At 53.0% G+C, this 14,646-nt stretch overlaps 6 protein-coding genes across 6 annotated transcripts; 4 read left to right on the top strand and 2 right to left on the bottom strand.

Moving 5' to 3' along the window:
- Positions 1–558: 558 nt before the first annotated feature.
- Positions 559–1,419, top strand: CTAM01_07003 (uncharacterized protein; the record flags this gene model as incomplete). Its single annotated transcript, XM_060523028.1, has 3 exons — positions 559–630; positions 818–857; positions 1,022–1,419. 3 exons carry the CDS (start codon positions 559–561, stop codon positions 1,417–1,419), a joined length of 510 nt encoding a protein of 169 aa, XP_060382159.1.
- Positions 1,420–3,332: 1,913 nt separating this feature from the next.
- CTAM01_07002 (uncharacterized protein) lies at positions 3,333–3,671 on the top strand (the record flags this gene model as incomplete). Its single annotated transcript, XM_060523027.1, has 1 exon — positions 3,333–3,671. One exon carries the CDS (start codon positions 3,333–3,335, stop codon positions 3,669–3,671), a length of 339 nt encoding a protein of 112 aa, XP_060382158.1.
- Positions 3,672–4,046: 375 nt separating this feature from the next.
- CTAM01_07001 (uncharacterized protein) lies at positions 4,047–7,110 on the top strand (the record flags this gene model as incomplete). Its single annotated transcript, XM_060523026.1, has 2 exons — positions 4,047–5,618; positions 5,674–7,110. The coding sequence occupies 2 exons, from the start codon at positions 4,047–4,049 to the stop codon at positions 7,108–7,110; spliced, it is 3,009 nt and encodes a 1,002-aa protein (XP_060382157.1).
- A 1,361-nt stretch (positions 7,111–8,471) lies between these two features.
- CTAM01_07000 (glycosyl hydrolase family 92) lies at positions 8,472–11,120 on the top strand (the record flags this gene model as incomplete). The annotated part of the gene is made up of 2 exons (XM_060523025.1): positions 8,472–10,369; positions 10,427–11,120. The coding sequence occupies 2 exons, from the start codon at positions 8,472–8,474 to the stop codon at positions 11,118–11,120; spliced, it is 2,592 nt and encodes an 863-aa protein (XP_060382156.1).
- Positions 11,121–11,382: 262 nt separating this feature from the next.
- On the bottom strand, positions 11,383–11,996 carry CTAM01_06999 (uncharacterized protein; the record flags this gene model as incomplete). The annotated part of the gene is made up of 5 exons (XM_060523024.1): positions 11,383–11,503; positions 11,560–11,585; positions 11,644–11,753; positions 11,812–11,837; positions 11,911–11,996. 5 exons carry the CDS (start codon positions 11,994–11,996, stop codon positions 11,383–11,385), a joined length of 369 nt encoding a protein of 122 aa, XP_060382155.1.
- A 589-nt stretch (positions 11,997–12,585) lies between these two features.
- CTAM01_06998 (sulfatase) lies at positions 12,586–14,616 on the bottom strand (the record flags this gene model as incomplete). The annotated part of the gene is made up of 4 exons (XM_060523023.1): positions 12,586–12,945; positions 13,025–13,993; positions 14,047–14,204; positions 14,280–14,616. The coding sequence occupies 4 exons, from the start codon at positions 14,614–14,616 to the stop codon at positions 12,586–12,588; spliced, it is 1,824 nt and encodes a 607-aa protein (XP_060382154.1).
- Positions 14,617–14,646: the final 30 nt, after the last annotated feature.

Raw genomic sequence — 14,646 nt, 5'->3', positions numbered from 1 at the left:
GGGATGTAGACACCCTCTCATTTTGATTTCCTCCATCTTGATGAATTTGAGAAATCGCAGAAAGTCTCTAGAAGGCATCCAGTCCTCTGGAACAGCCCATATGTTTTGGAGTAGCATCGCTATTTTGATATGTGGTGGCCCAGGCCGCACTGGGGGGAAACGGGCGGGGTGGGCCACCAGTTTCTCCCCGTATGCATATTAGACCGAGCTAATAAAGGGTCCTCTTCTTTCGTGGGAAGAGCATGTCTGACTGACTGTTTTCCTGTAGGTCCTTCCGCGTGTTGGAAATACGTACATGCACTCCAGGCCGGGGTGTGGAATGCTAGCCTTCGGTGCGACCACTCTCTCGGACGACTGTCTTGCCTGACCAAAGCTAATTAGTCCAACCCAATTTGATGGCTTCTCCCTCGCCCGTGCCCGGCCGCCGGGGATGCTGACTCTCTCGGTTGGACGCGTGGGGGCGGCGACGAGCAGGAGGAGGAGAGCTGTCAAAAAAGCAAAATTCCGCCGTCCCCAAGTCACTGCGCGCCGGGATGGCCTTGATTCGGCATGTGCCATATGCAGCTGGGCTACTGCGCGGCTAACATGCGCAGACACACGCACACACGGCAGACCACAACTGGGATATTGGTACTAACATCTTGAATGGATTGACGTATATCTTCGCCTCCCAGACCACTCAGAAGCTGAGATCGGCTCTCCGTGTGATTATGCCGTCCTCTTCAGCCTTTTGCACATCGATCAGGGATCGACCGGTGAAGGACACGGCAGGTGGCACTGGGGCTGATCAGTAGAGGGTTGACTACTGGCGTTCCAGACCACTGGTGAGGGTATCGAGCGCGCGGGATGTTTGAGACGTTGGAAAGGCCGGACAAGGCGGGCAGTAGTGAAGAGTAGTGCCAAAGCTATTAAGAGACTGCGGCCGAGAAGAGAAAGAAAAATGAATCTAAATTGGCCTTTCTCCGCGGTATGCGGCGGGTAACATAAGTTCATATTCAGTGGCTTGCTTGAATACATGCAGGCTTACACTGGACAGGCGTTCCTGCTCGTGCCTTTTCTCTCTTTTCAATTTTCCCAGCATACCGGGTCGATGCTCCTCTCATTAAGCTTAAAAGCCAGACGGGTTTGTCGGTTACTGCTGTCAGGTTCGTCCGCGATGCCGTGTCTAGCATAGTCGACGTCGTGTGTGGTCCAGATGTCCTGCCGAACACCCGAGATGGGAAAATCGACATCCCAATGGCACTCTTGGGGGAGCTCTGTCCACCATCACCACCACCATCTCTACCACCCCTTCTCTCACCCCCCGTATGGACGACAAGACGGCTGGACCAACCCCCAGAAGACAACAGGAAGGCTGGTCCCTGTTCTCTGGTTGTCTCCCCGGGGCTGAAAGTGAAGGGTGTGATATGGGGGAGGTGAGGATGCATGGGGGTGTGGTGTTGGAGAAAAAAAGAACGGGGCCCGGGAAGCATATTGGACGATGGTGTCGAGCACGCCATTCTTGGCGTAAATGAGACCAGCGTTAAAGGATCCTCCCGATTCCAAAGGGATCGCACCCGCGCCAAACAAACACAAACAGAACTTTGAAGAGTCCCCCGGCTTTCTCTCTCTTCATTATGCAGTACGCGAGTACTCTCGGTGACATTATCTTGATTTGGAGGCAAAGCCAGCTTGGCAAATCTCTCCATGGTCCTGTACCGGAGGTTTGCAGTTGGCATGGTCCAACAGTAAGGTTTTCGCAGTGATCAATCTCTTGTCTTTCTCTTGACTCTTCATTCGGTTCATCCCATTGCCTTCCATACACTGGCCCCTGGCCATGTTCTACGACCCTGCGCCCGCGCCCAGACATCGAAGCTTCACTCAGTGAACGCCTCAATGCTGGTGCCTTGAGCTTGGTGTTGCTTGTTCAGTCTCGGCATCGCGGGAAGGCAACTCAGGCAGCCAGCCAAGAAGCTCAAGGCCGTCGGAAGGAAAATTCTTCACAGGGAAACCCCCCAAACCAGATTGAAAGTTGGAACGGCGTCTCTTGGTAAAGTCTTGGATCTCTCCACAAACAGCAACTTGATCACGCGATGTGGGAGGGGTTGTGAGCGAGGATCGGAGGCAAAAAACCGGGGGAATGAAGGCAAAAGCCAGAGCGTGTGCGGTCAATATTCGGCCTTTGACATGTCTTGGAAGCTATCATATTGAGTTCGTCAGACGGCAGAGTTTTCGCTGTTCCAAGTGACTGCCGAAAGTGATATGTCGGCCAAAACTTGCGCTTTGGGAGGGACTATTACTATTACGAGACCGAATCGAGGCAACGAAATGGAACAGCGCGGGATGTAGCGTGATTCTCTGCGTCCCAGCTGAACGGGAGAGACTCATGCTAGACATGCATGCTGCCCGACGAATGTCTCTAGACAAATGCCCGATCGAGAAACAACCTGCTCAATCGTGCCAGCAGAAGCGAGCTTTAGACTGTAGTGTCTCTCTCGTCTCCTTCGTTATGTGTGTCTGCATGGATGTCCCTGGCGTACGGCTGAGAGGGTCGATCATATGGCATATCCTCGACTTGCCTCAATGGCAGATCGTTTGCCAGCGATCTTCGCGGCTGAGAGTCACGACGGCATCATTTCACAGGCTGGGCGCCGTCAATCGTGACGGAAGTGGCCCAGAACACAATCGATCTTCATTATTCCTCATCGCGCTTCGAGCGGCCTTTCTCTTTGGTACCTTGACGAGGAGTGACGGATGGATTGGACATCACAGGCGAATCTATAAATGTCGCCATACGCTTGTGTCCGCCGAGCTTCGGGTAATCCTATCCCGGAAATACAATATTTCTCGCGCCTCACCCTCACATGAGCCATCTCGATCAGGGGTGTTCACCGATGAGGCCTGGAGTACGGGAAGCTTGGAGTAAGCTTGGAGTAAGCTTGGAGTGAAAGTCATAACAGGAGAGCTTTGAATTCTTTCTGTATTACTACCTAGAGGGAAAGATGCACGCTCTATGTTTCTAGCAGACGTAAGCTGCATGCATTTCAAGGCCCAATTTCCAATCCACATCCCGCGACACCGTCAAATACCAGAACATAATGATCCTGGAGTCTTTCGAAGCATTCTTCGTGACATTCAGGCAGCTGGCTCGAGATGTTTCTGATCACATCCATTCATCGGATCAGTCAAAGGACTCATTGAATAATGGGAGTATCCGCGGAGGCCTCGATTCGTCCCAACATCACAGTAGTTAAAACGCGACGGAATCGCCGTCACATCCAGCCTTTGTAAGGTTGGTCTCACTTAGGGCTCTTGGCTTCTGTTGGAAAGTGCTTCCAGACTGTGCCGCAGCAATGAAACAGAAGAACCAGGACGCGCTACCGGATTGTGCCGAGAACGAAGACCCGCGATGGTATGCACATGCAAACACTGCAGAGGCATGGGACCCTCCTTGGTGGAAATCCCATGGCTCTGGTCCCGTCGGTGCACCGCATCATGTACGGGGGCACTTGTGGGACAGAGACGGGCAGAGAGGCCGCTCGCTTGCCAGAGTCTTCGAAGGCTACCCAGCCATTCTTCGCTCACCGGGGACGGCGTTCAGGCAGACTCTGAAGGCCTGGCCTTCTGGTCAAATATGCCAAGGGACCGTCTCGGTCTTTCCTGAGCACGTCATCGCCAGTCGGGCGAAGTAGGCCGAGTCCGCTCTGTTTTAGAGCGAAGAGTCCCCAAAAAGCGCCAGGGTCTTCGTGATGACAACTTACTATGGTACTTTCAATTTCGGATGATACTCTACAATCCTGTGGTCAGCAATTCGGAATCACTTTCCGGATGTCTGTTGGATGAGGCCGTCCGTTACCCGCTTCCGCCGGTCTTGGCGGAGCCGCCTCGAGGCCGGTCTCCGCCCTTGTACCCGGAGCCTCGGTCTCCGAGGGATCGGCCATTCTTCGTACCCCACCTCCCACTTTCCATAGAGTTGTTGAACCCCGCGATCCTCATCAGTGTATAGAGCGATCTTCCATGAACGTAGAACAAAGCAGGCACGCCCGTAGCTAACGACATACTCCATCATGTCATCCCAACCCCGACACCTCCGCATCGGCGTTGACGTCGGCGGGACAAACACGGATGGCGTGGTCCTCGATCCCTCGCGGGCCTCTGAGCCCGATAAGGGTATCATCGCGTGGCACAAGTCGCCAACAACGACGAACCCCAGCGAGGGCATCAACAACGCTATTGTCACAATGTTCGAATCCACCAAGATCGATCCGAGTGAGATCGCTAGCGTGACCATCGGCACGACACACTTCGTCAACGCTCTCATCGAGAGGGATGCCGCTCGCCTGGCCCCGGTTGCTGTGATCAGGCTAACGAGCCAGTTCTCTAAGCACGATCCGCCCTGTCTGGATTGGCCAGAAGATTTACGCGACCTAATTTTGGGCTACTATGCTCTGTGCAAGGGTGGTCTAGAAGTAGATGGCACTCTGATTGCGGATATAGACACTGAGGAGATCAAAGCGCAATGTGCTGTAATTCGAGAAAGGGGCATTAAGAATGTAGTCGTAAACGGCATCTTCAGCCCCATCGACACCATCGAACGACAAGAAGAACGAGTTGCCGACATCATACGATCAGAGATTTCTGGCTGTACCGTCACCTGCTCCAAAGACGTGGCCAACCTGGGCTTCCAGGAGCGAGAAAACGCAGCCATTCTCAACGCGACGGTGTTGAACTTTGCTCGCAGGACGATCAAATCATTCCAGGAGCCTATGAGCAGGCTAGGCATCAACTGCCCAGTCTTCATCTCTCAGAATGACGGTACAATCCTATCAGGCGAGATGGCTGCCAACCTACCCATCCGGACATTCTCCAGCGGCCCGACCAACAGCATGCGAGGAGCTGCCTTTCTGGTGCAGGATCACAAACTTAGCAATCGTGCCGTTATGGTAGTCGATATTGGAGGTACGACTACCGATGTAGGTCTACTGCAGGCCAACGGTTTCCCACGTCAACAAGCCGCCTACAGTGAATTCGCCGGAGTCCGCCTCAACTTCTCTTGCCCAGATGTTAAGAGTATCGGCCTAGGTGGAGGTTCCATAGTCCGGAAGGGCGTCGAGAAGCTTACCGTTGGACCAGACAGTGTTGGCTATAGGATCAAAACAGAGGCCATCGTCTTTGGAGGATGCACTCTAACCGCTACGGACTGTACCGTCCTCGCCGGCTCATCGTCGCCTGCCACCCCCATCGGAGACGCTAGTTTGGTCCAGAGCGCCCTCGATGCCCAAGGCGTAACCCAATTCTCCGCCATCGTCAAGAAAAAGCTCGAAAAGGTGATCGATACGATGAAAACCTCGCCCGAAGACATGACTGTTCTCCTAGTCGGCGGCGGCGCCCTGATTGCGCCTTACGAGCTAAGGGGGGCTAGCGAGGTGCTAAAGCCTGAGTGGGCGGGCGTCGCCAACGCGATCGGCGCAGCCATTGCACGTGTCAGTGCCACCGTTGACACGGTCAAGTCGACAGAGTCCAGATCGATCCAAGAGATCTTGGTTGGAGTGGAGGAAGAGGCCAGGGGAAAGGCCGTTGATGCGGGTGCGGTTCCTTCGTCTGTTCAGATCGTGGATGTGGATACGATACCCCTGGCTGTAAGTGCTCCCGGGAGTTTGGGATACGTGGGACCATGTCGGCTGACAGATGTAGTACATTGCCAACAAGTCGCGCTTCATTGTGCGTGCTGCCGGTGACTTTGACTTCTCTCGGACAGATCTTTCATCTTTACTGCAAAGCAGTGAGGATGAGAGTCAGGACGCTGAAGTCTCGACCAACCGAGTCGTAAAGACTACCACATTTCAGACCAAGGAAGAGATCGATGTCTTGACTTACAAGCCTCTTGTCAGAGACCGAGTCTGGTACATCAGCGAGACCGACCTAGACTGGATCAGCATCGGATGCTACATCCTCGGCACAGGCGGAGGGGGCTCTCCCTACTCCCAGCAACTCATCCTCCGCGAGAAGCTGCGCAAAGGTGCAGTCGTCAGAGTTGTTAATCCCCACGACATACCCGACGATGCCCTCGTCGGGTGCGGAGGCTATGCGGGGTCCCCGACCGTCGCCATCGAAAAGAAGTCTGCCGACGAAATGCAAGAGGCCCAGGAAGAGATGTACAAGCATTTAGGCACGCCCGCCACGCATATGATCTCCGTCGAGATTGGCGGCGCAAACGGCCTGCAGAGCATGATGATCGGTTCTAGCACGAACATGAACGTCCCGGCAGTCGATGGGGACTGGATGGGCCGGGCATACCCGACAAAGTGGCAGACGACGCCGGTGGTCTTCAACGAACGGAGTCCCATCTGGACGCCAGTGACTATGAGTGACGGGAACGGCAGCATCGTCACGATGTCCCGTGCGTCATCTGATAAGCAGGTTGAGCGGGTCATGCGTGCGGCTCTGGCGGAGATGGGCTCGCAGGTGGCTGTCGCTGACCCGCCAGTGACGGGAGCCGAGACCAAAAGGTGGGTGGTGGAACACACCATTTCTCAGTCGTGGCGAATCGGCCGAGCTGTTGCCATGGCGAGAAAGCTCAACTGTGTCGATAATGTTGCGGAGACCATCGTTGAGGAATGTGGCGGTCACGGCTCAGCCAAGGTTCTCTTCAAGGGCAAGATCGTGGGCGTCGAAAGGGTGCTCAGGAAAGGTCACGTCTATGGAGAGCTGGTTATCGAAGGTGCCGATATCTCTTCATCGGAAGAGCCAGGGCAAGAGCCAAAGAAGGAACAGTTCACAGGATTCGTCAAGATCCCATTCAAGAATGAGAACATTGCTGCAATCAAGGCTTCCTCTGCAAAATCCGGGCCACAGGAAGCTAGGACAGAGATGCAGGAAGATGTCTTGGCCATCGTGCCAGATCTTATCGCGGTCATTGACGCGCAAAACGGCGAAGCCATTGGAACCCCAGAGTACAGGTACGGACTTTTGGTCACTGTCTTGGGTATCGCGGCTAGTGATCGCTGGACTGGCTCTACAAGGGGCCTTGAGATCGGGGGGCCTGAGGCTTTTGGATTCTCTCACCTCAAGTATCATCCGCTGGGTAGCTTCGTGAAGCCTCAGAGTGTTATTGATGAGTTTAACGTTTGAGATCCGGGGATGAGATACTCGAATAATACCAGTAAAGTAGCATCAAAACACTCTCCTTTTCATAGAAGAACACAGGGCTAGTCGCGACCCTCACCTAAGCTCGCAGCTCGCGGTCTCGAGTAAGCTGTAGGCATGGACTGGTATCAGGGATAGCTTTGCTCAATCACCTGGCTGTGACACGAACCTCCTCCAAAGCTTCTGCGGAGCGCTGTGCCCGGATCACATTAGGATCTGCCATCTCGTTCGTTTGGCCTCCGACGGCATAGTCAAACACCAAGGCACTGGTGAAAAAGAGGAACGTTTCAAAAGCACAGAGAGATCGGACGATCTGTCTGCACGGCCTGAGTCGTTTCTGTGGTCGAAAGTGACGCCAAGTTCCCGGAGACTAGGATATGCTCTAGGCCACTGTGGCAAGGCCAGCTCAGCTCCGAAGCACTCTTCCAATGCAAGGAGACCCGTTTGAATGGTATCCTGGATCAGAGAGCAAGGTCGGTGACATTCTCGAAAGCCAATAAGAACGGTCATCATTACGATCAGCATAAGGCAGGCCGACCAAGCGGGCAGACAGGTACTACTATGTAGCAGCAAACTCAGCTGTAGTTCGTCCAATTCGCATGCCTTCTACTCAGAGCTTCTCGAAGCCGAAATGCGACAACTGGCTCCCAAAGAAGGTAACACTCAGCCATCTTGCCGGCAAGCAAGCAGGGTGGCGGCCGTCAACCCGCCCCCACGGACCAAAGCATCCTGACTCGGGAGGGAAACAAATAACGAGAAACGCCCATTTTCAGTCTACGAAATGGAAAAAAGGTTCGTTTCCAATGTGAAACGGTTGGATTCGCGAAGAGATAGACCTGCCAATGCCTGCCTTCCGCCCCATTGTTTGAATTTTTCTTGCAACTGTCGGGTCCAAGCGGGCTTTCGATCAATGCGACGACGGGACCGAGACCACGTTATTCGATTGCCGCGTGCGACCTCAACTTATTGAAGCATCTTTGAAGCTAAGAGATTCAATGCAACCATCAAAATGAAGAGAGAGTTTACACTATCTAGCCCATGACAAGTCCTACTGCGGGGTTGGAATCGCGGTGCACGATGGCCGGTTTTCGCCGTTTACGCCATGATGCCCAATGGCCGCCTCAAGCTGGCATGAGTGGTATGCAGGACGTTCTCAGCAGAGCTCGAAGGAAACTTTACTGAACTTGAGACCAACTTTAGCTTTGACGTTTCGTCACGTGTTGGCCGGAACAGCCATTTACTACTTGTATGATAAGGTACGATGGGGAATTTTCAACGCGGTTGTCGTTGCAGACTTTAGACTCCATTCGTCAAGGTAGCAAACACATCATCAACCAGGACTCATGATGTGGAGCGAGTTGTGGTCTTTCCATGGCGCCGCGGCGTTGTTTCGCTGGTGGCTTATGCCAGACACCCATCTACCTTCGCTGTCTCACGCAGCCTCACATGCAGCTCACGACGCGGTACAAGCTGCATCGAACTGGGTTTCCGGCTCATCCTCTGCAGACTTGACGAACTCAGCCGCAGTTGAGGCATTGGATGATTTCGATGCCTTGAAGTATGTTGATCCTCTCATCGGCTCGAGGAATGGTGGCAACGTCTTCGTGGGTGCGACACTACCCTATGGCATGGCAAAGGCATCTGCGGATACGAACAGTAGCTCGAATCAAGGCGGCTTCACTCTGGATGGGAACCCGGTCACCGGCTTTTCAACAATGCACGATTCTGGTACCGGCGGACAACCTTCCCTTGGAAACTTTCCTCTATTCGCGTACACAACTTGCCCGAGCGGAGTCATCAACTGGTGCACATTTCCGAAGAAGTCAAGAGCGAAATACGGCTACTTCAACGAAAAAGACGTAATCGCAAAGCCAGGACTCTTCAATATCACCCTTAAAACCGGTATCAGGGTAGAAATGACGACGACTGAGCGAGCATCTCTTATAAGATTCAACTTCCCTCAAGCAGGACAGCCTCTTATTCTCCAAGACCTCTCAGATCTCGGCGACACGAGGCAAGACAACGCAACTATCAATGTGGACGCGAAATCGGGACGCATCACGGGCAACGCGCGTTTCCAACCGAGTTTTGGTAGCGGCACCTTTGTCCTTCACTTTTGCACCGACTTTAATGGCGCTGAGATTCTTGACACGGGTATCTTTGCAGACAGTCGCGCGAGCACAGAAGTCAAGAACATGACTATCTCGCGGTCAATCAACGGGTACCCCTTACCCGGCGGCGCTTTTGTGCGATTCAAGTCTGCGGATCAGCCTATCACCGCGCGTGTTGCGACAAGCTTCATCAGTGAGCAGCGGGCGTGCGAACATGCTGAGGGTGAAATTTCGGATTACAACTTTGAGCGGGTGTCGGGTGAAGCAACAGCAATATGGCGTCGCAAGCTCAGTCCCATCAAGATCAACACTGATCGCGTGAACGAGTCATTTGCGAGGAACTTCTATAGCGGCATCTATCGGACCATGGTCAATCCGCAAAACTACACCGGCGAGAATCCCTTATGGAAAAGCGATGAGCCTTACTGGGACTCATTTTACTGTCTGTGGGATTCGTTCCGCTCCCAGATCCCATTTCTGGTAATCATCGATCCAACTTCGGTCGCGCAAATGATCCGGTCTCTCATCGACACATATGTTCACCTCGGCTGGCTGCCGGACTGCCGTATGAGCTTGTGCAAGGGCCTCACTCAAGGAGGATCCAACGCGGACAACGTTCTAGCAGACGCCTATTTGAAGAACATCACTGAAGGCATTGACTGGGAACTGGGCTATGAAGCAGTGAAGAAGGATGCAGATGAAGAACCGTTTGACTGGAGCGTCAACGGCCGCGGCGGCATGGATAGCTGGAAGAAATTGGGTTACATCCCTGTGCAAGATTTCGACGTCAAGGGATTCGGAACACTAACGAGGAGCGTCTCACGAACACTCGAGTACAGCTATAACGACTTCTGCATCGCCTCCATGGCTGACCGGATGGGACATGGGGACGATCGGGAGAAGTATCTTTCCTCGAGTAGCAACTGGCGCAATCTGTACAAGCAGGACCAGAAATCAGCTTTCTTCAACGGTACCGACACAGGGTTCAGAGGATTCTTCGAGCCCAAGTTCCTTAATCAGACTTGGGCATACCAGAATCCGCTCAACTGCAGTAATCTAGACGGTCAAAGCTCCTGTTCCCTACAGAACAACGGCCCAGAAACATTTGAGAGTAGTCTTTGGGAATATGGCTTGTAAGTTGACATGGAATGCGATTGGCAATGGGAACCTCTAGTAACTAACCTCGATAGCTTTGTTCCTCACGACCAAGGAACGCTCATCAACACTCTCGGAGGTCCGGACGCCTTTGTTCGGAGGCTCAACTTCTTGCATGACCAAAACATCACCTACATTGGCAACGAGCCAGCCTTCCTCACAGTCTTCCAGTACCATTACGCCGGTCGTCCAGCTCTCTCAGCAAGACGAGCCCACTTCTACATCCCTTCATTCTTTTCACCTGACCCAGCCGGGCTTCCCGGTAACGATGATAGCGGGGCCATGGGATCATTCCTGGCCTTCTCCATGATGGGTCTCTTCCCAAACCCCGGGCAAGATGTGTATCTGATCATTCCACCCTTCTTTGAGAGCCTCGAAATCACGCACCCGCAAACAGGCAGGACGGCCAAGGTCCGCAACATCAATTTTGATCCGACCTACCGCAACATCTACATCCAAAAGGCGACTTTGAATGGTCAGCCTTACAGAAAAAGCTGGGTTGATCATAAGTTCTTCACTGAGGGTCAGGAGCTGGTGCTTACTCTTGGCCGGCGTGAGAGTGACTGGGGAACGAGAGTCCAGGATCTCCCGCCAAGTCTGGGTCCGTATCAGGGATTCAACCGCACCTTCCCTTCCAATCGCACCGATACGAGAATTGTAGATACTGGGATCATAGATACGACGTATAAGAGCGAGTTTGGGCATACAGGGGCGGACTTGAACGTTTAGGGAGGCGGACGAGTAATTGACAAAGGCGATCACTATAGACTTTTTGCTTCATTCGGGCAGTTGGAATACCTTTTCTCTCATCGTTTGACAGATTCTGGATGGAAGCGAAATGCCATCTAGTTTTTTCTGAATTCAATATCAAACACAGATATCGACAATCTGCCTATCTTCGGTCACTTTTACCCAGCCTCATCCGCCAAAGTGCGCCCCCTCTCGCCTCAAACGCCACATTCCGTAACTTCAAATTCGGTTACATCATCCGCTACGCCCAGTTGATTGCCTTCTGTCCGTACACTTCCCTCTTCTCCGTTGGGATGTCATCAAACAACGACGCCTTAATGAGAGCTTTGCCCGGAATCGCCTTTGTTGTGGTCTTGACAGGACTGCCAGATACGTCAGTACAGGATGGACAGGTCACCTAAGTCGTTGATAGCTTTACCTTCCACACTTTCCGCAAAAACATCGCTGGAAACGTAATGTCAGAGACGGTTTCTACCTTATGAGAGGAAGAGTTTCAACTTACCTGAATGGTGTTTCCAGAATCAGTGTTTGAGTCCTGGTATTCTTTGAGCGTGTTTTGGCTATCATCGATCTCCCATTCACCATCGTCGACAAATAGGTTCATGGAGAAGGCTATATGTTTCCATTGCAGTCAGTTTAGAAAATATAAAGATGTCGAATTCCAACGTACGGCCACCAGCTCGTTTGCAGTTTGAACTGAAATTTTCTATCGTGTCAACTTGTGTCCCCCGATTGGCAGCTGTGGAGGCAATGCGAATGGTGGAGTTACCAATGACAGATGACGATGTTATCCGGCTTCTTGTTGACTGTGACCTTCACCGAGCCACAGTTACAATGACCTTGATACGGCGCCATAGCGATTTATTTGGGAATGGACTTCGCGTTTAGTAGAGGTGAACGTTGGATGCGCACGGAATTAAGGCGTGGGAAAGTCGTCGTCAAAACTGAGATGTTTTCCGTAGAGTGTCCCACCCAAGCTACAACCACCTTTTTCCATCAGATGATGACGAATCGAGTAGTCTTACGTCAGGGATCACTTGCTTTAAGATGTCAAGCGTTTCCCGAAGTCTAAGCTGGTCGGAGTTGGGGGAATGTTGGTTTTCCTAGTTTCGGAAAGCAAGGGAGCTTAAATTCCTAGTTCCGAAGCGGATCTCAATGTGGGGGAAGAGGGGTCATGATGTCGCACGGCGGGCCCTTGATCGAGCAGTTAGCCGCGTGCCGTTGCCTCCGTCACGTTGCGATTGTTCGAGATCACGCACGGTCACGCTGCTGGACATGTTACACTTGCAGACCTTGGCTGAGGGAATTTTCACCGCCTTTTGATGCTGTAGAACCCCACTACTCTCGTACGAAGGGCAGATAATCGGCAAGTGGTAGGTAGTCCATTCAGCTTTCATTATCCGGCGATGCCTCAGAACAGCTTCCTACATACAGCCAAGGGTGCTCAGGTCCAGTCGCTCCACTTGGAACCCTTCCAGTACACAGCTCCATCATGCTCAAACTGCGGCCCTTCGGCCTCGACAATGTGACCCAGCTCGCAGTGATCAAACTGCACACGCGTCTGCTGGGTGTAGAACTCGTCAAAGCGCGGTGCGAGGGCTTCGAGTAGACTGCCGACGTTTCCTGTAGGGTGTAATGCCTTCCATGGCTGCGAGCATGTCGTGCCCTTGCAAGACTTGAGAACGAAGAGTAGGGAGTCGAGTCTGGGTAGGACCTTCTTGAGAGGGTAGCCGAGAATGGTCGCGCCTGCAGCAAGGGCGGCCTCGTCGGCGTGCAAGAGGTTGCGAAGCTGGCCGGGGTCCGTCTAGATTGGGCAAATTATCAGCACATACGCTCTACTTCTTCACATGCAGGATGTCAACCACGGATTTAAGCAAACTTACAGTCATATCATACAGCTCGTGCTCGTTGGTGCACCAAACAGAGTAGTAGAGGTTGTAGCCCTCCCCAACAACCCTCAGCGACTTGTACGTGTTGTTGAAGATGCGCTTCGTGTCATCGCCATTGAAGCCGAACTTGCTCTCAGTGATTGCCCAGCCCCAGTACTCAACATTAACGTGCTCGCGAGTCAAGGGGGACTCCGTCAGGTCCTTTGTCGAGAGCGGGATCGGGGCTCCATCAAAGTCGGCTCTCAACGGGGCACCCGCGAGCGACAGGATGGTGGGAACGAGGTCAACGTGGGCCGTTACGGCTTCAGTCACGCCTCCCTTGGGAACACCAGGTCCACGAACGATCAGTGGAATATTGATATCTTCCTCGTATCCACACTCCTTGCCGGGCTGCAGCCGGTGCTGGCTAATGTGGTAGCCGTTGTCCGTCGTGTAGAAGATGTAGGTGGTGTCCAGGATGCCATGCCTTTCCAATCTCTCCACGAGACCATCAACAAGCTCATCGACTGCTTGTAGGGCACGTAGACGTCCTTGATAGTGCTTATCGTTGTATGCCACGTTCTCATCCGTGAGCTTGGGCTGGCGACGAACCCAGTCGGCGCCCGAAGGCTTGTCAGGGTTAAAGTTTTCTGTTCTCGGAACCTTGGCATCCTCAAAGAGGTGCTCATGCCTCTTAGCAGCTAACGGGATGCTGACCCTGAACTTGTCATCAGAGACGGGCACATCGTCGTCTGGGCCCTTGACTGGGAGAAGGATACTGGAGTTGACATTGCTGTGAGGTGCGATGGGAGCAATGCCAAGGAAGAAGGGCTTGCCGGCATCTACAGCTTCATCCAGGAACCCGTAGGCCTTCTCGGCCACTAGATCCGTCGAGTACTCGCCGAGATGGTTGACCGGCTTCTCATGGTCACGCTGGAAGGTGGCGTTGTAGTAGTCATAGGTGTTAGGGTCCAGGAGGAAATCCTGAAACAAAGTCAGCAGGGGAGATTGGTTGACTAGTAAAGCAGGACACTCACAGAGGAGTTCCAGCCCTTCAAGTGCGGGCTGTCATAGTTCCAAACAGTATGGGCATTGAACATTTTACCCGTGTAATAGGTGCTGTATCCGGCCTTTTGTAGCCAAATGGGGAGATAGTTCTCATTGTGGCCATTTTTCACAAAAATGGGGAAACCACCTGCAAAACCAATTAGTGTATGCTCATAAGCCCCGTCTTCTGTCAGTCAGATAACTGGACGAGTGAATCTCTTACCGTATGGTGGGTTGAGGTCGGTGACGTTGGTGTTATGAGCCAATTTGCCAGTCCATAAACTCGCACGCGACGGGCAGCAAACTGCCGTCGTGCAGAAATGTTTCTTGTACAATGTCCCTTCTTCAATAAGCCGTTTCTGAATCAGCGGGATGTACTCTAAAGAGTTCATGTGCAGGTCCTGATCATCGGTCAAGACGAAGACAATGTTTGGCCGTGAAGACGGCGATATGGCATCCCGGGCGGGGCCGACGAGAGGCGTCTGAGCATCGCCTTGTGCCGCAACACTGCAGCTGAGGAACAAAGCCGCCGAAGCCAGCGCTGACGTCGTGAGCTGCATTGCGATTTAATTCGATTGAGGCTTGTCGCT

Source organism: Colletotrichum tamarilloi (assembly GCF_030869305.1).
Source record: "Colletotrichum tamarilloi strain Tom-12 chromosome Unknown Scaffold_21.1, whole genome shotgun sequence".
NCBI lineage: Eukaryota > Fungi > Ascomycota > Sordariomycetes > Glomerellales > Glomerellaceae > Colletotrichum > Colletotrichum tamarilloi.
The sequence above is the reverse complement of the archived record's forward strand: the minus strand, read 5'-3'. Positions and strand labels throughout refer to the sequence as shown.